General features: G+C 39.9%; 1 protein-coding gene across 7 annotated transcripts in view; it reads left to right on the top strand.

Moving 5' to 3' along the window:
* Positions 1-24,990, top strand: part of col13a1 (collagen, type XIII, alpha 1) — a 115,188-nt gene that overhangs the window by 68,386 nt on the left and 21,812 nt on the right. For 2 of the 7 annotated variants that reach the window (XM_034607978.1, XM_034607979.1), the window contains exons 8-32: positions 1,045-1,080; positions 1,595-1,621; positions 1,932-1,958; positions 2,215-2,241; positions 2,326-2,352; positions 2,781-2,807; positions 4,658-4,729; positions 6,393-6,455; positions 10,467-10,550; positions 11,827-11,868; positions 11,974-11,991; positions 12,482-12,508; positions 13,469-13,513; positions 16,110-16,136; positions 16,689-16,733; positions 20,958-20,993; positions 21,083-21,136; positions 22,357-22,443; positions 22,527-22,553; positions 22,650-22,685; positions 22,802-22,858; positions 22,958-22,981; positions 23,067-23,120; positions 23,669-23,713; positions 23,842-23,967. In XM_034607978.1, the coding sequence (XP_034463869.1) occupies positions 1,045-1,080; positions 1,595-1,621; positions 1,932-1,958; positions 2,215-2,241; positions 2,326-2,352; positions 2,781-2,807; positions 4,658-4,729; positions 6,393-6,455; positions 10,467-10,550; positions 11,827-11,868; positions 11,974-11,991; positions 12,482-12,508; positions 13,469-13,513; positions 16,110-16,136; positions 16,689-16,733; positions 20,958-20,993; positions 21,083-21,136; positions 22,357-22,443; positions 22,527-22,553; positions 22,650-22,685; positions 22,802-22,858; positions 22,958-22,981; positions 23,067-23,120; positions 23,669-23,713; positions 23,842-23,967 (1,140 nt within the window). Of the gene's footprint in view, positions 1-1,044; positions 1,081-1,594; positions 1,622-1,931; positions 1,959-2,214; positions 2,242-2,325; positions 2,353-2,780; positions 2,808-4,657; positions 4,730-5,874; positions 5,917-6,392; positions 6,456-10,466; positions 10,551-11,826; positions 11,869-11,973; positions 11,992-12,481; positions 12,509-13,468; positions 13,514-16,109; positions 16,137-16,688; positions 16,734-20,957; positions 20,994-21,082; positions 21,137-22,356; positions 22,444-22,526; positions 22,554-22,649; positions 22,686-22,801; positions 22,859-22,957; positions 22,982-23,066; positions 23,121-23,668; positions 23,714-23,841; positions 23,968-24,990 lie in introns of all 7 variants that reach the window. The other 5 variants (XM_034607984.1, XM_034607983.1, XM_034607981.1 and 2 more) reach the window with 4 other exon arrangements.

Here is a 24,990-nt window from a genome sequence, read left to right as displayed (position 1 = left end):
CAACTTAAGTGGAGCACACATCTGTTTTTCTAATTGATGGCTATTACAATCTATACCTGTGTGTGCCCACACTTCCTGGATGGTAATAGGCATTTCTAATGAGTAACAGGCTGTGGAGGAAGCTCCGCACAGTAGGAGCCAAGTCTTGAACTTAGAGAGCCAGTCAGTCCCTAACACTTAGAAGCTTGTTTACCACAGCAGGTGAAACTGACATGAGGAACTCCAGTAGTGACCATAGATGAAACAACGAAGGTATTTCAACAGAGAGGTGAAAGGAACAAGAGGAAATGGCTGCTTACGTGAGCCAAGTGCCCAAGTGCCCTGACTTCTTTGCCACATTGTCATCAGGTCATCAGGTTGGATAGATCGGTGCAGAGATAATTTCCACTGAGAGACAGGTTTTCAACTTTACAGTTTGACTGTGGGCTGCAAACAGCAGCACACGTGTGAGTGTGTGTGTGTGTGTGTGTGTGTGTGTGTGTGTGTGTGTGTGTGTGTGCGTGCGTGCGTGCGTGCGTGCGTGCGTGCGTGCGTGCATGCATGTGTGTGCATGGTGTTCATTAGCACGTACACAACGATGTATTAAATGTATGCAGGGAAAATTGTTAAGGGAAATGATTGTAGTTTTCAATGCAAAATGCATTTCCATGCCAATTTGAAAGGCAACCCTTGACCTTGGAAACACTCTACCTAAATATATTTAATTCATAAGCCTTTACAGAAGCTTTTTACCTTCACTGCATCTCGATTTCTCTAAGGACATTTTTTGAGTAAGTGGTTGTGAGTGACAAAATAAAACTTATGTCATGGTCGAGTGGATGGATCTTTGTCATTGAGATTTTTCAAGACTCTTTTTCCACAATTGTGTTGATCATGGAAGTTAATTCTCGATCTTATAATTTGCTCTTTGACAAGCTTTAGCATCTTTTCAAAAAGGCTAAACAGCCCTGGTATCTCCTTTCACTAAACTACCTCCAACTGATTATCCCACCATACTTTAAGAATGACAACAAACTCAATGAGGCTTTGTCTGCTTCTCTCTAGGGACAACCCGGAACACGAGGCTTTCCAGGCTTTCCGGTGAGTCATCACTGTGATGTTTGTTGTGTTAATTCTATAAATGATTACTTTCAATAGTTGAATTAATACGACTGCAATGTCTGTTCATTCTGAGATTATTTTCTACACAAGAAAGTGGTTATTGGCTCAAGGCAAGAGTAGAAGTAGTAGTAGTTTTTTATATTGTCAACATATATGTTAATATATATATATATTAATATTTAATAGTGTGAGACAACTTTATCAACCTATATCTGCATGTTTAATTGTACAAATTTAGAGGGTTATAGTCAATGTTGTCTTAACTTATTTTTTGTCTATTAAAATGTTTTGACTATGTTATATAGAAACTCATTCCCATTCAAGTTCTATAGATGTTTCCTTCAACACAAGCCATACATAATCAGAAATGGTACAGAATAACTTATCTGCTATCGGACAGGAGCGCTGCTCCGCTGCAGTGCTGTGTTTGTGATGCAATCGCTGCTCTTCATATTCTCTAATATCTCTCTCTCTCTCTTTTCTTTCATTCTAGGGTCCAATTGGTTTGGATGGCAAATCTGTGAGTTTCCTCTCAGCTGTCAGATAGTTAAATTAGTGGATAACTAGTGAACATTAGTGGTGTGTTCAGTCAGGGGCCAGATTCCAGCTCCCTGTGGAGAAAATGAGCAATAATTAAGCTAAGAATGATTATGGTTATTATTGTAATAAAATCTCTATTAGCGTCATTACTATTATTACAGGTTGTGGTTAAACATGATATGGCCGTTTCTAAGAGTCTTTATAACAAAATAACTATATCAATCAATTTATTTAGATTGAGATTAGTGATTTTATCCCCTGCACTCATTCGTGTTTTAATGTTTACACAGGGTCAGAACGGAGGGAAGGGAGACATGGTGAGCATTTCTTACATTCTTCAGAAGCTGAATTGCACGATAATATTATTACCAGCAGTGAAGCTCACATTTGAGCAGCTTTAGCCTTGGATGTAAAATTTCATTGAACCTTATGTTGCTGTTAAGCTCACTTTAGTTGTCTGTTTGAACTTTTGCTTTGGAACCCCCAAAGTCATAATGAAAGGAATTTGTGTTTGGATGAAAATCAATTCCTAAATTAATCTTTAAGACTGACTGCATTGCCGGTGTCTTTCAGGGTCAGCGTGGTCCTAAAGGACAGCCAGTAAGTTTCTAAAATGTTAATCTACCTTTTCTCTCCAGATTTATTTAAAAGCTAACTATATAACCACATGTTTTTGCTTTATAGGGGGAACTTGGACCCAAAGGAGAAAAGGTGAGACATGGTTTTCAGTAGTTTCACAATTTGACCAATGAGTAACTTACTCACTCACAGGGTTTACCAGCCTTGTTCAGATCGTCGACTTTGGGGCCTATCGAAGGAGTGCTTCATCTAATTAGCATTGTAATGCTATATTTTTGGTAGATTTTTAGAAAAAGTTGTATTTCTGATACAAATTGTTACTCTCCGAACCCAAGATGAATATATCTGATGACATCACCATGACATCATCAGGATGTTCCCTTCGACTACAGGCCAAGCTCTTAAGCCTCAGAGCATAGACTGTTTTCAAAGGCTGACCTGCACTTATCATAGCTGATCATCACCTATAACATCTTTAGTATAAAACTATGACCACTTAGTATAAAGGTCTGTGAAAACATCTGATTTCTGATTGTACTTTGTTCTTCTGTTCTCTCCAGGGCGTATGTGGAGACTACACACACCGGGTAAGAACACATTATGGTGCAATCGCTTCTTTCTCGCTCCCACCTCATCATCAATGTTTAAGGTAAAATTCAGAAATGGATACACCTATTGCATTGTAAATTGTTGTTTATAGTGACACAAGCTGAATCTGTTCTATTGTCAACCCTTAAGTTTTAAACATTGTCTTTGCAGAGGAGACAGAAAAGAAAAGTTGCAACAGGAGAAACCACTGCATAAGCTGGACAGACACATGTCTGCTAGCACAGTGATGCGTAGCACATGCGGAGCTCTGCAGCTCTTTGGCCCATGAACTCTGGGGTTTGGCTAGTTGAGAAGAAAAAAAAACAGGGCAATTACAGGCAGCACACAGTCAGACATGATAAGAGTCTGTGTGTGTGGTGGTGCCAAGAATGAGTCTCCTGTGTACATGGGGATTTTTTAGATAGCTTAGTCCATTCCCAGCGTAATTCAACCTTTCAGTTATTAAACCACCACTGTATTAAGGCCCCTCAAAATAACAGTGTGATGCATGTCGGGATGTTTTTTTATGAGCTGTTATCAGTAATGCATCATTTTGTGATATACATCTCTGAACTGCAAATGCCTCAGGCCAGACAAATTTCAGAATGGGGAGTCCAGAGGAAGAAGGACCCAGAGAGGTTTTGGGGTTTGATGTTTTAAGCCTGGAAGAAAGCCAAGCTCCCTAACAAAGCCGAATACCTCTCCATCTTGTTTTTCATACACTTCTTTTCTCAGCCCCCTGCAGCAGTTTTATGGGAGGTCCAGGCCCTGTGTGTGCTCACACTCCAGGCCTCAATCATGTAGTGAAACCCATGGGGGTTGGGGGTGGTGGTTACTGTTGGTGAAGGTAAAGGTTCAGTGTTTGGAGAGTTTGCCTTTCAAGACGAAGACAGCAAGAAAGAAAAACTCACTTTATGACATGTGTTTACAGGAATGATTCAGTATTTTTAGGAAAATACTTTTCTCTCTCTCAGACAGTGAGATGAGAGGACTGATATCAATATATTCATACCTCAGTGAGCACAGTGCTGCAGTCAGGTTGTGCTCAGCTTAGCCTATAGCATGGAGACTGGAAGCAGTGAGAATAGTTTCTTGACTAATCATGGTGTATTTCTCTCTATAATACAGGTTCACCAAGCATTACCTCCAAGTTGACCAACTCACAAATTTTTATTTTAGAGTTTCTTTCGTATATACAAGAAATAAAAAATTCCACCATACACAGAGCTAGGATAGCTGTTTCCCCTGCTTCCAGTCTTCATGCTATGCTAGGCTACGCACATTCGGACTCCAGCACGGTGCTTAACACACAGGCATAAGTTTGATAATCACCTTAACATCTCACTCTCTGAAAGAAAAGAAAACTTTTGAGCTATTCATTTGAACTGAAATCATTTTAAAGGTTCAATGTTTGGGATTTAGCGACATTTAGTGGAGAGCTTGCAGAGTGTACGCAACTAATTGCCGCTTCTCCCTTCACCCGGAGCTTCCAACATGTAGGAGAACCTATGGTGGCCTTCAGGTAACCTGGAAATGCAAAAGGCCCTCACTGTAGCCGGTGTTTGGTTCGTCCATTTTGGGCTATTGTAAAAACATTGCGTGGCAGACTCCGTATAAAAGGAGCCACTCTCGATGTAGATATGAAGATGTAACTCTAAGCTAATGATGCTTAGTTTCAGGTGTTTATAATCTGTGACAACATCATTCTGCATATTAAATTAAAATGTTCCCAATAGATCCACTAAATCCTACACTGAACCTTTAAACTTAAACTGGACATTTTTTTGTGTGGCTGGACTATGGCTCGTTTACCAGCACTGACTGAAATGACCACTTCCTTGGTGTGTAGGACCTCTTTGTGCAGGATCTTCCATTGAAAACCCTGGCTGCCTTGCGCTCCAGTCAGTCTCTGATGTTAAAGGTTTGTGGGTGCCTCCACACCCTGATAGATAACCCTGAGCTGAGGTGTCACCAAGTCGTGCCGCAAAGAGAGCCAGTGCCCCAGAGCCAAGGCTCTCCTCATCCCTCTGCTCTCCACCCACAGGAAAACACAGAAAACATAAATGTCATAACAAGGTTGTCGGAAAGAGACAATAGCTCTTTAAATTGTTACTGGAATTAAGGTTAATTGTATATAAGCTATTGCTGAAGCACAGTGATGCCAATATTAAAATCTAATTTTCATTTGAATTTTTCCATTTGAGTGCACATGATGTACAGCAAAATGTGATAACAAAAGTGACAATTGAATTTTCAGGTCATTTTGAAAATAAGTTAATTTCAAATTAATGATATTGATTATGATTATGGCTGTGTGGAATTTATTTTTCTCTGTACTTAATTGTAATTATTTTGAAAAAAATAAACTAAATTAAAATCAAACAAGCAAACAAACAAATAGAAAAGACAATGGGCTGAAAAACAAATGTAGTGCAAGTTGAAAATTGCATTCATTCTTCTTGTAATACAACTTAGTAAATCAGCATCTGCAGAAATTTCTTGAAATTTATTTTAAGTCTTTATATAATTGTTCATCTAAAAATTTTTTAAAAAGCACAAATGGAAAATAAAATCAATTTCTTTATATAATTATTTCTTATTAATATTGGCAGCTCTTTACTTCTGTATTCTCAATCCTGTGCCCAGGTTGGTGTCGGATAGCTGGAAATGGGACAAAGCAGCGCACTTGCCTACTTTTATTACATTCATACCCATACTTATAATTACTCATAACATGCTGTATATATTTCCATAGAAATAATGCTGGATTTTTTCAGCTGATCGACCCAAAGATTACACAGTTGATCTGACAATGGCAAAAGAGTTGACCTAATGGTAGAAATATGTTGATGTCAAGTCAAGAATTGGGCAAAGAAGTTACAGTTCATTAGTTTAACTGCATTATCGAAATTGTGGAAATATGTACGCTATGTGAAAAGTAGGCACGTTGCATGCAGCTGGTTCTACTTGGTGTCAGTGGGTATACTTGTATGTGGCTGTCAGCGGGATCTCACCTGTACCACACGCTCCTAAACTTGTATCTGATTATGCTGGTCATCTCAACAGAAGCGGCGTATTGTACAGCCCTGTGTTGGACAGTTGGCCACAGTAAGTCTGGATGTGAACTGTTAACTATGCAGCTGTACTCTCTTTGTGGCAAGACAGGCGCCCACCTCTGCTCCGCTGCAATCTACGGGCCTGGTTAACTGTTGGGGAAATTGATGCCCATAAATCCTCAATGAGGGATGTTTGATTTGCAAACAACAGAAATTAGATCGCATTCACATTTGTTATCACCATACATCATCCTTCCCCCTTGCCACTCCAGGCCCATAGTTTGCTGTGCCGGTGCCTCTTTTTTGTCTTTTTCTTTCTTCAACCTTGTTTCCTTTTTCTCTCCTTTGCCTTCCCATTTTCTTGCTTTTCACTCTCATGTTCTATTTCTCTTTTTCCTCCACAACCCCCCCTCCTTCCATCATTCTCCTGGTTCTACCCTGTTTCCTTTCTCTGGCCTCCTGGTGACCTTTGACTCGTGACCTTTTTGCACTGGTGGCCACCTGTGCTTTGTGACTCCCCCTCAGCAGATGTTGCCCATCACCATGCGAAACATGCCCCCAATAAGCCCTCTAATCTTAAAACGCCTCAAGGTACAATTCTCTCTGCCCCTACTTGCCCTCTATTCTCTGTCCGCCCTGTAGCTGCCAACCGCCGTCATCTGTTGCCACAACTTCCCCGACCCCTTCCACCATCATGCTGTAATTAACCAACTTTTGGCTGCTACTGCTTTTGAATGTTTAGTCTTACTAAAGTGAAAAGGATTTGTCTTTTAAGGATGCGTGGCAAGTAACCAAACAAAAAAGCCTAATTTTCCTGGTCTCAGGCAAAGAACATTTAAAAATAATCTAAGGTATAATGGCACAAAAAATTATATTCTTAGTCTTTTATGGAACATTGCACTGACTTCAATTCAATAACAAAACAGGACCCAGACAAGACTAAAATAGGTTATTAAAAAAGAAGGCAGCAAAGGCAGATAAGGGCTATGTCCTGGTTTGAGCTCCAAAATGCTACACGTCTTATTCCTTCCTCATAATTTAAACTTCATACGCCCGAGGTTTGTAATTTAAGCTTCCTGTTTCATGAGCTGAGTAGGTCTCGGTGTGGTTAATAAACTGATGTTAATGCCCCTCTAACCAACTGGTCATAATCTGCAGATAGATAAGGGAAGTTGGACACACACTATCAACCTTCTGAAATACAAGTGTATTTTCATCCTTATTTTTCTCAAATAATGTTTGAGATAAAGTCTACCTAGATTAGTATAATATAACCAAAATTAGTACACCCCTGTGCAATATCTCTCAAATCTTTTTATTTAATTAAATTTTTTAAAACTTGTTTCATCTTATCAGACTTGTATTATTTCAAGATGAAGTGTATGGTATTTAATTGTATTTATTTTTAAAAGACCAATGTAAAGGGTTTAGTACCAGTGAGGGGTGAGATGGCAACCAACTGAAACTGTGTGTGTAGGAGAACCTATTGTAAGGTGAAATTAAAAATGTTTGCCCTCAGTGTCGTATGAAGTGCTAGTGTAGGGTTTGTTTTCTCTGGGCTACTTTAGATACATGGTAGGGCGCCATGTGGGCTCCTCTGGAAGAGATTCTATATGAGAGTAAAAGAGCTCATTCTTAGGTAAGGAAAACATTGCAATACTCAGTTTTAGGTAATTGTGCACTAATCTAAACTAAACTAAACTAAAATACATTTTTTTATATTCTATTAAAATTATATTAAAAGATCCTTTAAATCCAACTGGTCCTTTGAAAATAAGCAGGTTAGCTACGCCAAATAAAAAAAGATTGGTCCCAAACAAGATCATAAAAGAATCTGTAGGCACCAGATTGAGAGTTGTGTCAATTTAGGCCTGAGTCTCCATGTCTCCACCTGGCGAGGAACTCTGCAGTGAGAATTCAAATTGTGAGACTCAGATGAAAGAGGGTCCAGGAGCATGAGTAGGCGAGTGGACAGCAGTTATTAGGAGGTGAAGGATGTATGAGAAGAGCCAAACAACCAAAATGAACTTAACCTAATTTTGCATTTAAAAAAATGATACGTAAGTGCTTCTGACTTGGCACAAGGATTGTCTGTGGGAATTTTAGTTTCTCTGACTGATGACTCAATATGGAAGACATTGAATTATGTCAACTTTAAGGTTGGCGTCCAAGAAGAAAACCATTACTCACAAAACTGCAAGATTCAACCTTGTCCTAGAACAGGAAGAGAAGCCTCATGGATGTTGGCAGAACGTTCTTTGGTCAGAATAAACCACAATGAATTGGTTTGAATCAGATGAGGGCCAGCATGTTTGGCTGGGACCTGGGCAGGACTTCAATAGTGGCTGCACAGTACTCACCATGAAACATGGAGAGGAGGGTGTGCTGTTGTGGGGCAGCACGAGTGAGAAAAGATGTACGGGATGTGACATTTATAGATGGAGTAGGTTTGTATAATCGATGACTGAATTAAAAGATGACTCCCAGACTCAAGGACCTTGGTAGGAGAGGGGATTTTCCAACATGACAATGATCCAAAACAAACTGCAAAAATCAATCGGCTATGTTCGCCAACTTGAATCCAATAGTAAATCCTTGTTTTGAATACTTTAAAGTAAAAGGTAGAGCCAAGACAATGGCAGAACGTCTCTCCAGAGAATTGTACAACACTGGTATCATCTATGCCCAGGAGGATTCAATCTGTCATCACAGATAATGCTAATAATTCAAAATATATATTAAAAAAAAACTATCAATCTCAGGCTGTATTGACCTTTGTTGCATTAAGTATGTAGTATGGATCTTTCATCATAATTTAATTTTGATTCTGGGCTTTGGCTACAAACCAGTAAAATTGTATTAAGTTCAGGATTCTTTTTCTTTTAACATTACAGTGATATTTACCAGGGGTGTACTCAATTCTTGATGTGTACTGAATGACCTCTAAGGAAATCCCAACATGTCCAGAGACATAAATCATATCTGGACACATTCTGCACCGCAGTATAGGGGAGGAAAGATAAAATATGGAGCCAATGTAGATGGATATGTTCTACATTATAGGAGAATAGAAGCTTGGCAACGTATTCTCCTCCTGAGCTGCTGTACGTGTGTGTTCTCCTTCAGTTACAAAGTGATTGCTGAGTGACTGAAGTAAGCCTAGCACTTGGTGTTTTGTCTAAGCTGGACCACATGTGAAAATAAATCATGCAGTATACAGCATCATACATTAAATCTTGTGCCAAACTCATTGCCCTGTATGGCAATGGATACTTCCATACAGAGAAAATATTAGACCAGTTGCAATCAGGAAATTAGATTTTATAAGTGGTAAAAGAAGGATGAAGCACAAAAGATGTTTCAGGATGTGTAGCAGCCTGACAGATTTATTTGAGCCGGTGAGGTGTGTTTATTCTTTTCATATCCTGTGCTCATTTTAAATTTCCTTTATTTGATTTTGTTTAGTCTTGGTTTTGGTTTGAGATAATTCCCAAGGTGCTCGCCGTCAGTGGAGACTCCTCAGAATAACCACACACAAATTAGCTGTCTACTACCAAGAAACCACAGGAAATATCAATGTCACACTCAAACCTATCTCTTTCAAATATAAATAATAAAAACTTTCTCTTGTGATTTAATTATATCTAAAGCTAAACGAAACTAGTATTAGCTCAAGTAACCTTTAGCACAAGGTCTTAGAAAAATGTCTAAAAGAAGAACAAACAAAAAAACTAAAACTAGGTTTATGTCGCTTATTTCCTGTGTGACGCCATGAACCACATCTGGAACAAAATATTCTACACTAAAGGTACACTTAGTTTTCTCTTGAGCTTTACCACTCCAGTGGTCTTCACCAAATAGAACTTGCTCAGGTGTCATCATTGGACCTAAAGTACCAAACTTTGTAACATAATGGGGGAAACTACAAACCCTGTCTGTGTTCAAACCCTGTCATGATCCATCGTTCCTCAAAGTTTTGAAAGCAGTTTTACGCCCACGTTCACAGACAGATGATTTGTTTGGTCCTGAATCTTGGGATCCAGACCAGGGTCCCGGGGATGCCTGGGGTACTGAGGGTACTTTGTCCCCATTTATTGAAAAGGCATCAAAGTCAGTAAAAGGTTCCCATAACCACAACCATTCCTCAATGTATGACTGAATTTCCGTACTTACGGTCAAATCATTTCCAGTCTGGGACCAGCTTTGGTCTAATAATCAAAGACACCTAATGTCTTTTTCTGGTGTCCTCTCACCCAGGGTATTTGCTAAGACCCTGTAACAAGGCTCCAAGATCATATCCAGACACCTGAACAAGTTACATTTCATGAAGTGCATGGAATATGTTCAAAGTACCACAGAATCTAATTTGAAAACCTCGAGATTATAATATTATATCACAGAGAAAAGTCAAGTGCCAAGATCAAGAGAGAATGTCGGTGCTCAAGCATTAAACCACTTGCCTTGCTCCCCACCTAACTATTCCTCTTTGCAACTCCGCCCCTGCTGCATTGGTTTGGAGTGTAGTGTGATGTTGTTGTGTCTGCATGGCCAGTGTGGTAAGGCTCTTTCCAACATGGCAGGTTGTAACTCAAGGTCTCTCAGCAGGGCGAGCCTGGAGCGCAGGGACCCCCAGGACTTCCAGGACCCCCTGGACCCCCAGGCTTGATTGGAACTGGTGGCACACCGGTAAGTCCCACTACTTATACACCTGTTCATTTTCAATCTTACAAAACATCTCAGCTTTTTGCCCCAAAAGTCATTCGATGTGTTATTACCTTGAAGCTGTTGTGGCAGATGATTTGTTATAGAACAACCTGGGAGGGCTTTGTTGGAAACTGTTTGGAAAAAGGCAGGTCACCATCTATCACGTTGCCAAAGTCAGTAGGGAGACTAAAAATAGTCTCTTCTTTCAAAAAAGAGATCCAGTTCTGATGTAACTGATGCAATAGAAGCATCTCTGCTAAACTTTGTTCCTTTACAACAATGTAAAGGAACGTTTCTTGCTGTCGTCACACCCAAGACAAGGCTATGTATGGTCCAAATCATTGTGGTTCAGCAAAGAGCAAATAACTTGGAGCCTGAAAAGAAACTGACTTTCTTGCTGGAAATTCTCAATTGGTATTCCGAGGACTAAAGTGCAACCCCAGTAGATGATGACATTTTTATTTTAGGAGGATTTACTCTTTCGAAAACTGTTTCATAAGAATGGTTTGCAGTCACGCCAGGGGAAAAACCAAAAATGTCTCTCAACCTGAACCAAGCTGGGTTCCACAAAGAAGAATTATTGGTGATTTGATTTAAGTGATGGAGTTCAATCAACCAATTCCTTAGTACTAAATGTTTCGGGCTTTGTTTCCCACCTGTAGATTATGAATTATCAGTTTGCAGTCTTACAAATAGTATTCACATCAACATCCAAATCAAAGCTACACCGTCAAACAATGTTCCACTATATGTGTTTGTTAAACATGCAAAAGTGCCTGAAAACACTTTAATGCAACATGTAAAACCAATATCTGCTGTTCAAAGTAATCCCTGACACACCCAACTTTATAATCCTACATCAGTCCAATCTGATCTGAACACAGTATTTAAACTCAGACTGCTCCGGGAAAAGTGAAAAACTTGTAAGAATACTACAAGTACAGTTTCAGTCAGAACAAGGACCTACAGCCTGAACATGCTGTTAATGACTCAGCTATCAAACAGCTGACTTTGTTTTCCTGTCTCCACCTAAGAACCTAAACATTTTCACTTTGACAACCATGGGAAATGTTGATTTTATGAAAGGAAAGGGTTCTTCAATTTCCTATTGTGCTAGTTTAAGGTCATTACCTTAGTAAATATGTTCAGGCTCTTATTATTTCCACAAAATAGTTGCAAATTTAAACTACACTATGCAACTGGTATCACAGTTAGTTTTGTAGAATACATGTGAAGAATTGTTGCTCTTGTCATACAGGGTAAACCCGGTGAGCCAGGCAAACCAGGAAAAGACCCGAGGGTAAGTCTGGTTCAGTGACTTTTCCACCTTTATTTTTCCAGAACCTTCTCATTAGGGAAAGTTTGTTTGTATGACTTTTATCTTATATCTTTGTTCTTTCTGCAGCTCTTACCAGGACTGAAGGTAAACAAAGTTCTCCTCTTTTCCAAACTGTGAAATTGCAGTTCTGAAAAACTACGTTAGCATCACGGTGCCTTCTCAAGATGACTCACGCACACAAACACACTCGAGCCCAAATAAAACATGCCATAAGAAACAGGGCTCAAGTCAAGATGTTTTCACTTGGTCTCTATTTCTTTGGATAAGATGAGTGGATCTTCACATGATACATCAACTGTCACAGATTATTTAAAAAGAGCAATGTAGATGGTGAGTTTAGAGCTGAATCTCAGTTGTGCTCACCATAATAGACTTAAGCATGAGCAGTAAGAGCTGAACTGGGTTGCAGAACAACCACACAAGCATTTAGGTTAAAACATGACTTTGTAGGTCAAAAACCAAGCCTGAATTCCTGTACCTATCTGTGTCCCCATTTGTATCTGTCAATGTAAATCTGCATTTGTCACACTGGCTGGATATGTACTTATGTCTACATTGTGTTTTATCCATCCAGGGTGAGCCAGGTGTTCCGGGGCATAAGGTGAGCTGCCTCATGTATTTCACCTTTGAAAAACAGTATACAGTAGCTTGGATGTTGATGGATTGAGTAGAAAATATTTATTCCAGTACACAATCTATTGTACACATTGTAATCATGGACATGTATGTTTCATTTGTTTGTATGTACATGTTAGGGGGTTATGCAGTAGCAGTAATATTTTATTTCTCATTGGTCTGAAATACACTCACCTGTAATGTGGCAGCAGTACAGGTTATACAAGCCTGGAGATATCGGTCAGTAGCTGGTTGGAGCCTACAGAAAGGCTATGATAACTTAGATTACTACTCTTTACAACTGTGGCGAATAGAAAAGCGTCAGAATGAACTAGTAAGGCACTAAATAGAATGCCAGCCTCTGCCACAGTCCCCCTATATCCAATCAAGCCGTACCAACTAGTACACACTAGACATCAGTTCCCTAAATATGCTGGATTTTCTTTATCAAGATCCATACATTATTTCCTGGGAAATCAGTGAAAATCCCCCAAAAATTAAAAGCTCTGTCTCACAATGTTATAGAAGATGGTAAAACATTTAATGGGTTCTGTTTTGGTCCATGCCCCATCCTTCCACTAAGTTTCAAGAAAATCGGTTCATCAAGGAAAACAAAAAGTAAAAGTCTGGTTTATGAACATGACAGTGCGTTCAGTAAACTTCAGTGAGCTCCACAGTCACCAGATCTTTGTGATTAGGTAGAACAGGGGATTGGCAGCATGAACGTACAACTGACAAATCAGCAATATTAAGCAGTATTAATATGATGTTCTTCATAAAAGTGCTCAGTGAATGACATCAGACAGATCATAGCTAAGAGCTCCTTATGAAAAGATGGGTTTAAACAATATTTTGCCTCTTTACCTGTGTTGTGCTCACTCACAAGAATTATGTCAACTTCTTGTAAATCAGTCTTTGGTCAAATGTTGTGTCTCTCTCTCCACAGGGTGATCGAGGCAATGTAGGCCCATCAGGTCCTGAAGGCCATAAGGTATTTCACTTGCTACCTGTTTTATAACTTGTATATTTCACTGTGGCGTTAGGCTTTATTCAACTGAGTAGCTGTGTAGGTTTTCTATCTGTGTTTAGTCATGGAAACAAACCTATTATTGGTCCAATAAATGTTGAAACAAGGTATTATATAAAGCTTTGGGGGTTGTTTAGAACTGATAACATAGAAATACAGTGGCCCTGACCTCACAAAATGATGCAGGTAGCATCTGCTGCTACATTTATGGTTTTGACATTTAATCAATGGATGGCAATTGTATGTTGGATTATTGCACATTATTCTCAGGCATGGACACAGTGTGTATACCCACCCACGCACCCACGCACCCACGCACACACACACACACACACACACACACACACACACACACACACACACACACACTCACAAAACAAAAGCATGCACACGCTCTTTGTGATGACAGCCGATATAACCTTGGCTTTGAAGTTGTGTGTTGGGGGTCAAAGTGAGCTCTGCCCGCTACTCTCTCCACTTGCTTGTCCTTCTCCACCTTTCCATGGCTTAGCAGAGTTCCTCTAGAGAACACACATGGACATACACACACATGCACATGTACAGAGCAACTGTTCAACTCTAATCCGAGGCCATTATATGGCTAGAGATGAGAATGTTTGGGTGGTTTATAGATGACAAGAGGACAGCTGCCAAAAGTGGAAAAGGAGAAATTAACTTTAAAAAGAAAATTTTAAAAAATGAGCGGCTTCTGCGTCTGTTGCAGGCCGGGGATGAGGTGTCATGGTTAGGAAGTGTCTCACTCAAGTTGAAGGAATGAAGACCAAGCTCTAACTTCAATTGAGTAGGAGTGAAATAGTGTAAGAAAGGAAGGAGCGTAAATGCTGGGAAGAGTGTTTAGGGCAAAAATGATAGTCTGACATATCATCACCTCATGAAGTTGCTATGGATAACATAATAGTAGACGTCGAGCAGACACAGAGCCTCATTAGCATCCGTTTGGAGTTGTGTTTCTGGCCAAGTGAAATATTGACTTTCCTGTCAGCTTGCTGTTCGCTGCTCGTTCTTCAGCTGCTAGATGCATCCACTACATTCACCAGCTCCTCAAAAAAACCTCTGTGTGCTGTTCAAATCCAAATATTACCATTAGACTGAATTATTATTAGACTGAGTGGGGAACACTATGTTACTGATCCTTCCAATGAGATCCAGTGATCTGGTGATCCTCTGCAGTCGCTCTACTATTATTACCTTGTTATTTAATTCGTTGTTCATGTTTTAAAAAAATATATTAATGGACCTTTGAGGATTCAATCAGAGTTTTTTTCTTTTATGCTAAATAGAGCCTTCAAATTTAATAATTTGAAAACTTAATTGATAACTGTGTCATTCATTAAGTATAGAATATGATTAAGTTGTCATGCTCACTACCTCTCTACTAAATTCCATATAGAGCAAAGCTTTCCAGTGAGGTGGATATGGTGCTGCTGCAGCTACAACACAGCCACAGTTTACATTATATCAATAACATGGCTCTTTGTGAAAGTAATTTTGCCTGAAACAAGAAATATAAACTGAGATTGAGTGAACTGTAAAGGTCAAACTGAAAACACAGTGTCCCCCTTCAGTTTATATACTGCAGCTGTTCGGAGGCTTTGACTGCTTGAAGTTCCTTTCGCTGTTAGCTTCTGTGCAGATTATTGCCTTGTAAACTTCAACCATTCTTCTGTCTGTTGTTTGAAATCAAACTGGACTCCTGTCTCGGCTGTCTGCCATGAGCTTTATGAGGTAATGATGCTACTGAGTTGAAGGTCACTAAAAGGACAGAGAAGAGGGCCTCACAGGCACAGTGGTTGAACTAGAGGTTCTTCAACAGAGATTAGATAACTTGGATGAAATGCAAACCGCTCCTCCAGCTTTCACATCCAACTTTTGGACTAAGGCCAGATATTACCACTGTTTTCCCAATATTGTTAGATTTTGATTTTATTTATTCATTTTGATTTAATTCAGTTAAATCAGGAAGTTGAACTGGAAACAAATTATTAAACCGTAAATTATTAGACCGTAAAGCATGGATTTCTTTTCCTTGGCAAAAGCAAATTACATATTCATTATTCAGCTTGTAAGAAAATAAATGCAACACTTAAACATGGATTGTCAATAGCAGATGCTTGGACAAAGTAAAACAGATCTGCTTTAATAATCACTTAGACCACAGACATGCTTTATTCATCTGCACTGTTTGTGTTGACATCACATCAGCCTGATATCGCAGACATCTGTTAGCTAGCGCTAGTAATCTGGGAGGGACAGACTGAAGAAAGTAGAATGCACACCCTGTTCAAATTCTACAGCCTCACATGTCATAGAGATAGTTCCTGTAAATCAAAAACAAACTGAGAGCTCAGTTTAATGTGCTAAATCTTTTTCAGTCTATCTCTCTTGTAGATGTAATTTCTAGATTACTTGTTCTTCTATACCTTCACCTGTCAGATCAACCAGAGCCAATGGATATAGAGGATCTTGTACTCCATCTAGTGGACTGCTGTAACTGTTGTAAGTCGTTTTTTTTAATGACAGTATTTGCTTTGTTTTACAGGGAATTAAAGGTGACCAGGGAATTGAGGTAAGATTTTAAAATTTTCTTCTGTGTCATAACATATTAGGAATAGCTGAAGCGTGCAACCTGTTTTCTATGTTTTGTTCAGTCAAAACTTTAGAAGTGCTGATGTCCTGAGTCCTACCTGCTCTCCTTAGGTCAACAGTCTACTGTGGGCAGTTATATCTCCAGCTAGTTTTCAGCTTTGTCACAGTGGAGTTTATGTTATCTAATTGGATTTAAATGATATGTTTCACTTAAAGCTTGTGCTAATGAAAGAGGGTTAATATGAGTCATCCCTTTTTTTTGGTCTGGATGAGGAATCATCTCTCTGCTGGCTACGGTTACATTTTTTCCAAGGCAACCACTTGCTGCTTTGATCCAGGGACCAATATGATAGAAGGCCCCTAATGTCACCTCTAGAGATTTAAAGTTCCTCCTGTCGGCTCCATGTCAAGAGGGAGCACTCCTTTCCCCCCTGAGACTTTGCTCATCTCTGATTTAGTCCTGGTTGAAAGAGCATGTCTGCTTTTACTACCCCGCTGCTTCTCTGAGTGGCTTTTCTCATACACTCTATAGGGAGATGAAGGAAAGAGAGGTTACCCAGGAGAGAGGGGCGAGAAGGTAGAGTGACAGGCAAGCATGGTGTAGTGTGTGTGTGTGTGTGTGCGCGCGTGTGTGTGGCATGTTGAGGTTTATTTATGCATGGTGAGATCACAGATGTTGCTGCTTGAGTCTGTATGAGTGAAACTTGGTTGACATCTCGTAGTGGAAAGCCCTTTTAGCTGAAGAGCTGATGTTTGTTTTTGAACACAAACAACCTGGAAACCTTCACGCATAAATATATTTTTAACACAGCTTTAGTATTCAGTTGTGCTGTGCGGACATTACCCAGAAAGAATCAATACTTTTTCGTCATTATGGTTTATGTGTCCTATTTAGTTCTTTCTTCTTAGTTACTCATATTTCTAATTTCTAATTTAATTCTCTGGTGCTCTCCAGCACCTCAGGATACCGAGGTGACCTACAACTACAGCAGCTCCACTTGGTCATGGTATCATGGCAGTAGCAGTCTCAGCCAATATGTGCAGTATGTGTTTTCTCCATTAAGCTACACAGATGGGGGGAAGGGTAAGAAAAAGTCAAAAGTGGATAAAAACTTCAAGCAAAGTGCATACTTGTTGATATCCACAGGAAATAGCGATCTGGAAATGGCCCTTATTGTTTAGTAATAAAGAGAAAGTGCTTTTGCAGGCGGCTCCTTCATTCTTTGGGTATGGTTGCTTGAGGAGTTGCGGCTTCCATCAACCCAAGGGAAATCTGTTCTATATATAATCTCATAGAGCTGGCTGCTGGTACCTTGTGAGTGAAGTAAAGTGGGCCAGGTGGAATTTTTGTGGTGCACACAAGAACCATTAACATCTGCATGGTGCAGACCATGAATCATGACTTTTCTAGACTCAAGCATTTCACAGATACAACTACCACCCCAGAGACTTTTGTTTAGATTGATCTAATAAGCTCTATCTTTGAAAACAGCTTAATGGACTTGTGTCCCTGATGGTGTATCGGCTACGATTCAGCACTCAGAAAAAAGGAGATTGTGTGCCAGCAGTTGCACTCATTAGACTCGATGAAAAAGGTATCTCAGCCTTTCTTCCTTTGCAAATGAGGGTCAATGAGGTACCCAGCAAGAGGAAATATTAGCGGAGGGAAGACAGAAATTAGGTTCTCAAGTCACCCACCTTGTTCTGTTATTCTTCAGTGGTCATATGTCTCTGTGAAACCTTTCTTGTTCTGGCTTTCTATGAGCGAATTGAAATAGAAAGAATTTTACAAAGCTGTTTCTTTTTTTCAATTAATCTGAGAAATTATGAAAAAGACATGAGTTGAGAATTCCATGGCTCATGCACTTATGAGACACATTTGGTTTATCTAATTAGCTCCGGTCAGTAGAGCCCATTTGTGAATTGACGATTGTGGAGATCAAGAAGAAATCCAATGTCATAGTTCATAAGTACAGCCAAGAGGAAAATGCCACGGACACCAAGGCCAAGCAGAACAAACTTGCCTGCGTGTTGAATTGTCATTGAACTGGACTACGTTGGGCAGCCCAAGCGGCCAGGTCACAAAGAGGCAACAGGTCTAAACACAAGTAGCATAGGCAGGTTTACAGGAGGAGATATGAATCAGGAAGGCTAATATAGGCAAGAGTGGTGAATGGCAACAAAAGCAACACAGTGTTGATCTTTCCTAGAACAATGACAGGAGGAGCTGATCAGTGATTGGTTGCAAGTGTACAGGTGGATGTGGAAGTTAGGGGAAGCAGTCAGGCCAAAATACAGAGTACAGCTGCTGGTCTTGACTTAGAGGCAATGACAGGTTGTTGGAATGACAGCACAGAAGTGATCCTCTAGCATCAAAGGTGGATGATTACATTTCCTCTAGGAGTGATGGGAACTGATTGCTTTGAAATGACCCTCCATGTAGTTTTCCTCTGAGATACAAATACACTGCATGGCCTCAGTAAAGAGATTAGCATAGTGATAAATCATGACATGGCATGCCGATGTCACAGAGCCATGTGGACCTGTGCCTGCTGTGTGTCTCAGAAAGAGAGAGCTGTTAAAATGGAAACATGGCAGAATGAACGACAAATATTTGAGGCTACCAGCGCGAGCCGATCGAAGCAGTCATAGATCAAAGGGGGATGCTGTTTCCTGTTTGGCAGCTGGTTGTTGGGAAGCGTCTCTAATGAACCCTCCTGTGTGTTTAGAGTCATCATTAATCATGAGGGTATAGCAGGGATAACCAAGCTCCAGTTATGCTTTCATCTGACCACGAACTCATGTACACTACCGGACACGCAGTCCTTTCCATCTCCACCTTTCGGCTTATACATGAATGTGAAAAGTAGAGTCACACACCTCTGAATGTCACCTACAAACAATAGCTTATTTGCACCAGAGAAAAACATATTCCATTTTATGGCCGATTGTAAGTATTAGTGTCAGCAATCGGACCTGTACCAGTAGCTGTGACATTTAGAATTTGAACAATAATAATGTGTCATTGGTTAATAATAATTGATCAATTAATCAATAAAGAAGGACGGTGAAATCAAATCTGATGTCCTCTGATGTGAATTAGTGTTACATGTTGGCGCTGCTAGATCTTAGCTTTTGACATTGTGGATGTCTTGACCGAAACGCTTTGACACTCGGTGGGAAGGTGCGCAATGCTTTCTCTAGTGTGCTGCTTGGTTCCTGCAGGTCTGGTACTGCTGTTATTTCCTGTGGTGTACTTCAGGGTTCCATCTTGGGTCCTATACTATTTGCTTTATATCTGCTCTCCTTAGGTCACATTATTAGCCATTTCAGAGATATATAAGTCATTTATATGCTGATGGTATTCAGCTATATGTCTCATTTAAGCATGATAACAACTGCTTGATTGCCATTATGGATTGTAAAGTGTTGGGTCTGCTTTCTCAATCAAATTTAGGAAGTGTGTGAGTAACCTTTGATCAGGCTAAGCATTGCTATTGCTGCATTAAATTGTTGACCCATGTTTTTATCACACAAAAAATCACAAAGCTCTGGCCTATTTTGTCAGCTTTTCTCCTGTGAAAGGTGTTGTAACTACATATGTGTTTTGATTATTATTACTTCATAATCAAGCCTTTTTATAATTTATGGATTTACTACTAGACAACAAGAACTGCCACCTGAGCGCTCATGTTAGGGTTCATTCTGCTCCCAACAACAGCCATATAGACGAAAAACAGGACAACAACTTCTTCTCACATCTTAAATTCTTTGTTAAACAGTGTTGCCCTGCTCTCTGGTGGCCTAAAAGATGCACAACACATTCTCAAAGACTTGATCCCCCCCAGCATAAAAATAAATAAATTAGAATGAAAACATTTTAACTCTACTCAATAGTCCTCACACACTTTAGACACAGTTTCATTTTTCTTATATAAGTCTTTATGTGTTCAATTGTAGTAGCTTGTTAAGATAATTCTTGTATCAATGCATGTGGCTACACAGAGACAACATTTGCAGTCTAGCAGTTAGCCCCTGACTACAAATATGGAGCAAACATATTAAAGCATCAGACAAACAGGAATGTAGCAACTCCCTCTACCAAGCAGCTACAGTATGTGTGTGCTTGTGTGGTCACAGCTGCGACTGTACATCAACTTTAAATCATCTACTCATTAATCTGAAAAGAGGCACAAGAGCACAGATGATCTACATGAGTGTGTTTTCCTTTCTATTTTTAACTACCAATTTCAGAGGGTTCATCGTGTGGTGGCTGGCACATGATAGATGTTGATCAGTCACAGTTTTTCATTACACTTTACACTTTTACGTGGATGTGGACTATAAAACAATAAATCCCTGCCCCCTCCAGACCTCTGACAAAGAAAATAGACAACCAGGATAAGACACACAAAATCATTCCCCGACTAAAAGACACACTTTTTGAAGTTGCTTTGCAGTTTTGCACTTTGCATGTACTTGAAACAGGAACAAGTCAGAGATGCATGTCTCTGATGTTATTTCATGTGTTTTTTAGGTCATTTTGCAACTCTTTGTAGTGTGTTAGTCTCTGAGTGGTCATTTTCTTGTTCTGGTCATAGTGTTGCTATCTGTAGTCTACTCTTCGTAGTCTTTGACGTTACGCAGGGTCTTATGTGCTTACAGGGGTGTGCTTATTCAGTAAACGATCCAAGGATTTGCATGAATGAAGTTCTTTCTTGTGCATGTATTGTTGAGAAATCGTTCTTTTTTTCCTGATCTACCATTTTTGACATTTATGGCATTTCCAACTCCATTGTAGGGAGAACGAGGTTTCCCAGGCGCTCCTGGGTTAAAGGTAAAGTTATACCTGAGCAGTGTGTGTGTGACATTATTATATACTCAGTCAGATCGGTGGGTCATAAATGTCTTTCTTCCACTGCAAAGGGTCAGGCTGGCATCTCTGGTACCCCTGGCATCCCTGGCAAGAGGGGCTACAGGGTAGGCGTGGAATGGAATGTTCATCCACTGTCTGTGCTTCTGTCAGTCATCCCACTAATTTTATATTTATCACATCACTGTTTTGTGTTTTTGACTGTCAAAGACTCTGCTTGGTTCTGTGTTTGGTCAATAGATGGTACAATCAGCCATCGTTAATGACTGGTGCAGAACTGGACTGGCTATCCTTTTCATATCATATTATTTGTCACCCTGACATGCACTAATACATTCTGGATCAAGGAAGAATGGATTGTTGGAATCCATTCTTGAATATGCTGTGATCTATGGGAATGCACAGAAATACTGTTTGACAAAATAATCTGAACTCAAGTTCACATACAAGCTTTCTACAGATTCCGTTTGCTCAGTTGTCATGAGATATCAATATATCATCATCAATGTCACTTGTTCACGGTGAGGACTAGACGTGGGGGACACTCCAGGCCAATAAGTATAAGGAAGGATGATCCAACCTTGACTCAAGACCAGGACAGACTTTGAACTCACCAGGGACCACAAGAAGTATGCTGGTGGTTCTCCCTGAGGACTTTTAGAACAGCCAGCCCAAGTCTGCGACTCAAAAGGAGCCCCCTTACTAAAAAACAATCAACATCACCATCATGACATCATCCTGCAACACCAGCCCGGTGTGACCTGCAGACTAAAACTTCCTCCCAGTGGGAGAAGGTCAAAGGTCATTGATGATGAGTCAGAGGGTGGCAGGAATAGAAGCAGGCAAGTGACCTAGAGATGGTCTTTGAACAGGGATTTGAACAGATGCAGGATATCATCGCCTCCAATATGACTATACAATGCAAACAAAACGACATACGTAGGTTACATGATGCCAACTATGCTATCTCCATGACAACTAAGCAAACTTCTTTTTCTCAAGAAATTAGGGTGAAAGCTAGTGAGTGGACATTGGGCTGAAAAGTATTTAATCAAACTGATATTTCCAAGGTATATGTGAATTTTTGTGCTTTTTACTTTATCCTGTCTGCTGTTTGATGTGGATTTCTTGTTATCACATAATACAGCAGTGAAGATTACATGTTGCTTCAATGCATTGTGTGAACCACTTAATAATTTGTTTATTAAGTGATTTTGTGCTTCAGTCAAACCATTTAATTTATTATTCTTGTCTGGTTAGTATTAATAATACGCATTTCTCTGTTTAGTTTGGACTTTGCTCAGACCTTGTTTTGTATGTCTGGCAGGGTGATAAGGGACAGCCAAGCATTGCAGCCACAGGTATTAAAGGAGAACCAGGTTCATCGGGACTGCCAGGCCTAACGGGACCCAAGGTAAATTGTTTGAATAGTGGACAGATACCTGCACATACACCAGAGCATGTATTATATATCACGGCATGACATTCTTCTTACAGGGTGAAAAGGGTGATACAGGAGTCGAGGTAAGCCAAGACATCATATGAAGACTTTCCAAATACTAATACAAGTTGAGAATATTTGAGGAGAATCTAAGTCTCATACCTCCATTTAACCTCTAGGGGCATGCAGGTGATGAAGGCCCAGCTGGACCAAGAGTAAGTCATGTTTGGTGCACTTATGTCAACATGTTGCAAATATTGACGATAGTACACACAATTTCATGGTCTTTTATATGATTTTTTACTAAAAAATGTTGTTTTTCACCGTATAGGGTCCTCCAGGCCCAACTGGAGAGCCAGGAAAGGCTGAAATTCAAAATAACGAAAATGTATGTCACTCATCTCAAGCTCTTTTCTTGTTTATTCTCAGAGGTAATAAAACCAAAGGATGAAGTCAAATATTTTAACATTTTAATATTCCCTCACAGGATATTCGTAACATACCGTTGATGGTAAGTACTGTCTAGCGTTTATCACAACATATGCAAATACAGCACTTCAAATACCTTTCAATGACGTGATCTTTGCCCTTAATAGGGTCCCCCTGGATTACCTGGACCTCCAGGGTCCCCTGGCATCACAGGTCTCAAGGTAGTCATTTTAGAGTGACATTTGGTATTTGATGTACAAACATGTTGTCATTACATACTGGACTTCAATGAGATATTATATATATATGAATGCAGCACTTCCTTCATTTAAATGAAGTCAGTCTTGCAACACAGCTGGTGGTGCCAACACAGGGGGCTTCATCAAAAGGCATGGTCATCGGGATCAGTGCTCACTTTCAATCGCAAAAATATACCTCAGCATCTGGCAGAGCTCTATATTGGCCAGTCTCATTCTTGGAGGATTACTTGAACACAACCCTATTTCTACTGTTTACCAGTCCGTGCAACAAAATATAGAATAATTGATGAAAACTTTCCAGAGTGGCCTGAGATCATTGACAACCACTGTGCAGGGTTTTTTGCGTCTCAAACTGGACTTCCTGAAAGGTACATCTTGTCTCACCAGTGCCTGAAGCAACATGCGGCCAAATCCAACACAGCTAAAAAATGTGTAGTGAATCATATTACTGAAAAAGTTTATGTCTGCCATGGATTCTAGTTTGTAATCAAGCCTTGGTGTGTCCTCAGGGCGAAGTCGGTCTACCAGGTCCACCTGGACTGGACGGCGATAAGGTAATACTTTGTTGTTAGTAGGCTACTCCATATTTTAGCCAGTTGACAGTTGAATTGTAAAATTACTGTATATTGTGATAGATACGTGTTAAATGTGATTTCAAATGTGTGTGACCTTGTGTTTTCAGGGACCCAGAGGGAAGCCAGGAGAGCCTGGTCCTTCAGGCCCAGCTGGTCCTTTAGGTCCCAGAGGCGAGGATGGTGTCATGGGCTTCCCGGGTCCCAAGGGAGACATGGGTCCATCTGGATCACCTGTGAGTCACTGTGTTAACCACACACCACACCACATCACTGCCTGGGGTTCCCTGGTCAAAGGCAGAGTCCCACATCTGTCATCATTGAGAGGGAGGGCCTTGGTTTTTTCCATCTGTCCTCTTATTATCTAATTAGAGACTCACTGGCTTGGAAGAGACCCCAGGAATGACAGAGAGTTTAACTTTAATTCACTGTGGCATGGATCCCAAATGTGCCCCCATATAAAGGGCAATGCTATTAGTAGTGTGGTGGTACTCTGAGAGCCCAGATGTACATACAAATATGTGGTTTTGTTAGAGATTTAGCAAAGGGACACACATTTTGCTCTTGCCCACTATATTTCATTTTTTTATTTGACACAGGGCAACAGCATTACGTTTCAAGTCAATTTTTTCATTTTAATTTGATTGAACACAATTGAACACAGAATTTCTAAAATAGTCAGCTTGAAATCTCTATAATGGCTGATCCATATGGTCCCATCATGCACTTTGTGCAGTCCCTATATAACACTTGCAGCATATCTTGAAATGATTGCAAGATTTATCAACCTTTTTATTTACCGTTTTTGTACCGTTCATGTACATCAGGGTTGGAAGAACTACTCAAATTGCTTTGCAAATAATCTAATTGCATATACATGATGGGACTATATGGGATGGGCCATTGGAAACAGTTAACAACTGAAAAACTGTGCATTGAAGTTATTTTTCAGGAATATTTAGCAAATTAAATTCAGATAAAAATGAAGGGTCTTCAACAGCAAAAAAATGTATAAAGTATAACGTTTTTTTTCCATTGCTGTCACAGGAAAAAAATAAGATTAGATTATGTCCCATACAGAAAAAATAAATAAAAAGGATTATACTCTCTGATACTGATTGTTGTGGCGATGAACACTGAGATTGGACATTAAGAAAACATTCTAATTTCTCTTTTAAGCTTTGATTTAAACATGAAGATCAGGTCATCAGTCCCTGAATTGAAATGCTCAGCCATTATCGTGACGTCTATCTCCCCTT

The sequence above is a fragment of the Hippoglossus hippoglossus genome, chromosome 15, assembly GCF_009819705.1.
Source record: "Hippoglossus hippoglossus isolate fHipHip1 chromosome 15, fHipHip1.pri, whole genome shotgun sequence".
NCBI lineage: Eukaryota > Metazoa > Chordata > Actinopteri > Pleuronectiformes > Pleuronectidae > Hippoglossus > Hippoglossus hippoglossus.
The sequence above is the reverse complement of the archived record's forward strand: the minus strand, read 5'-3'. Positions and strand labels throughout refer to the sequence as shown.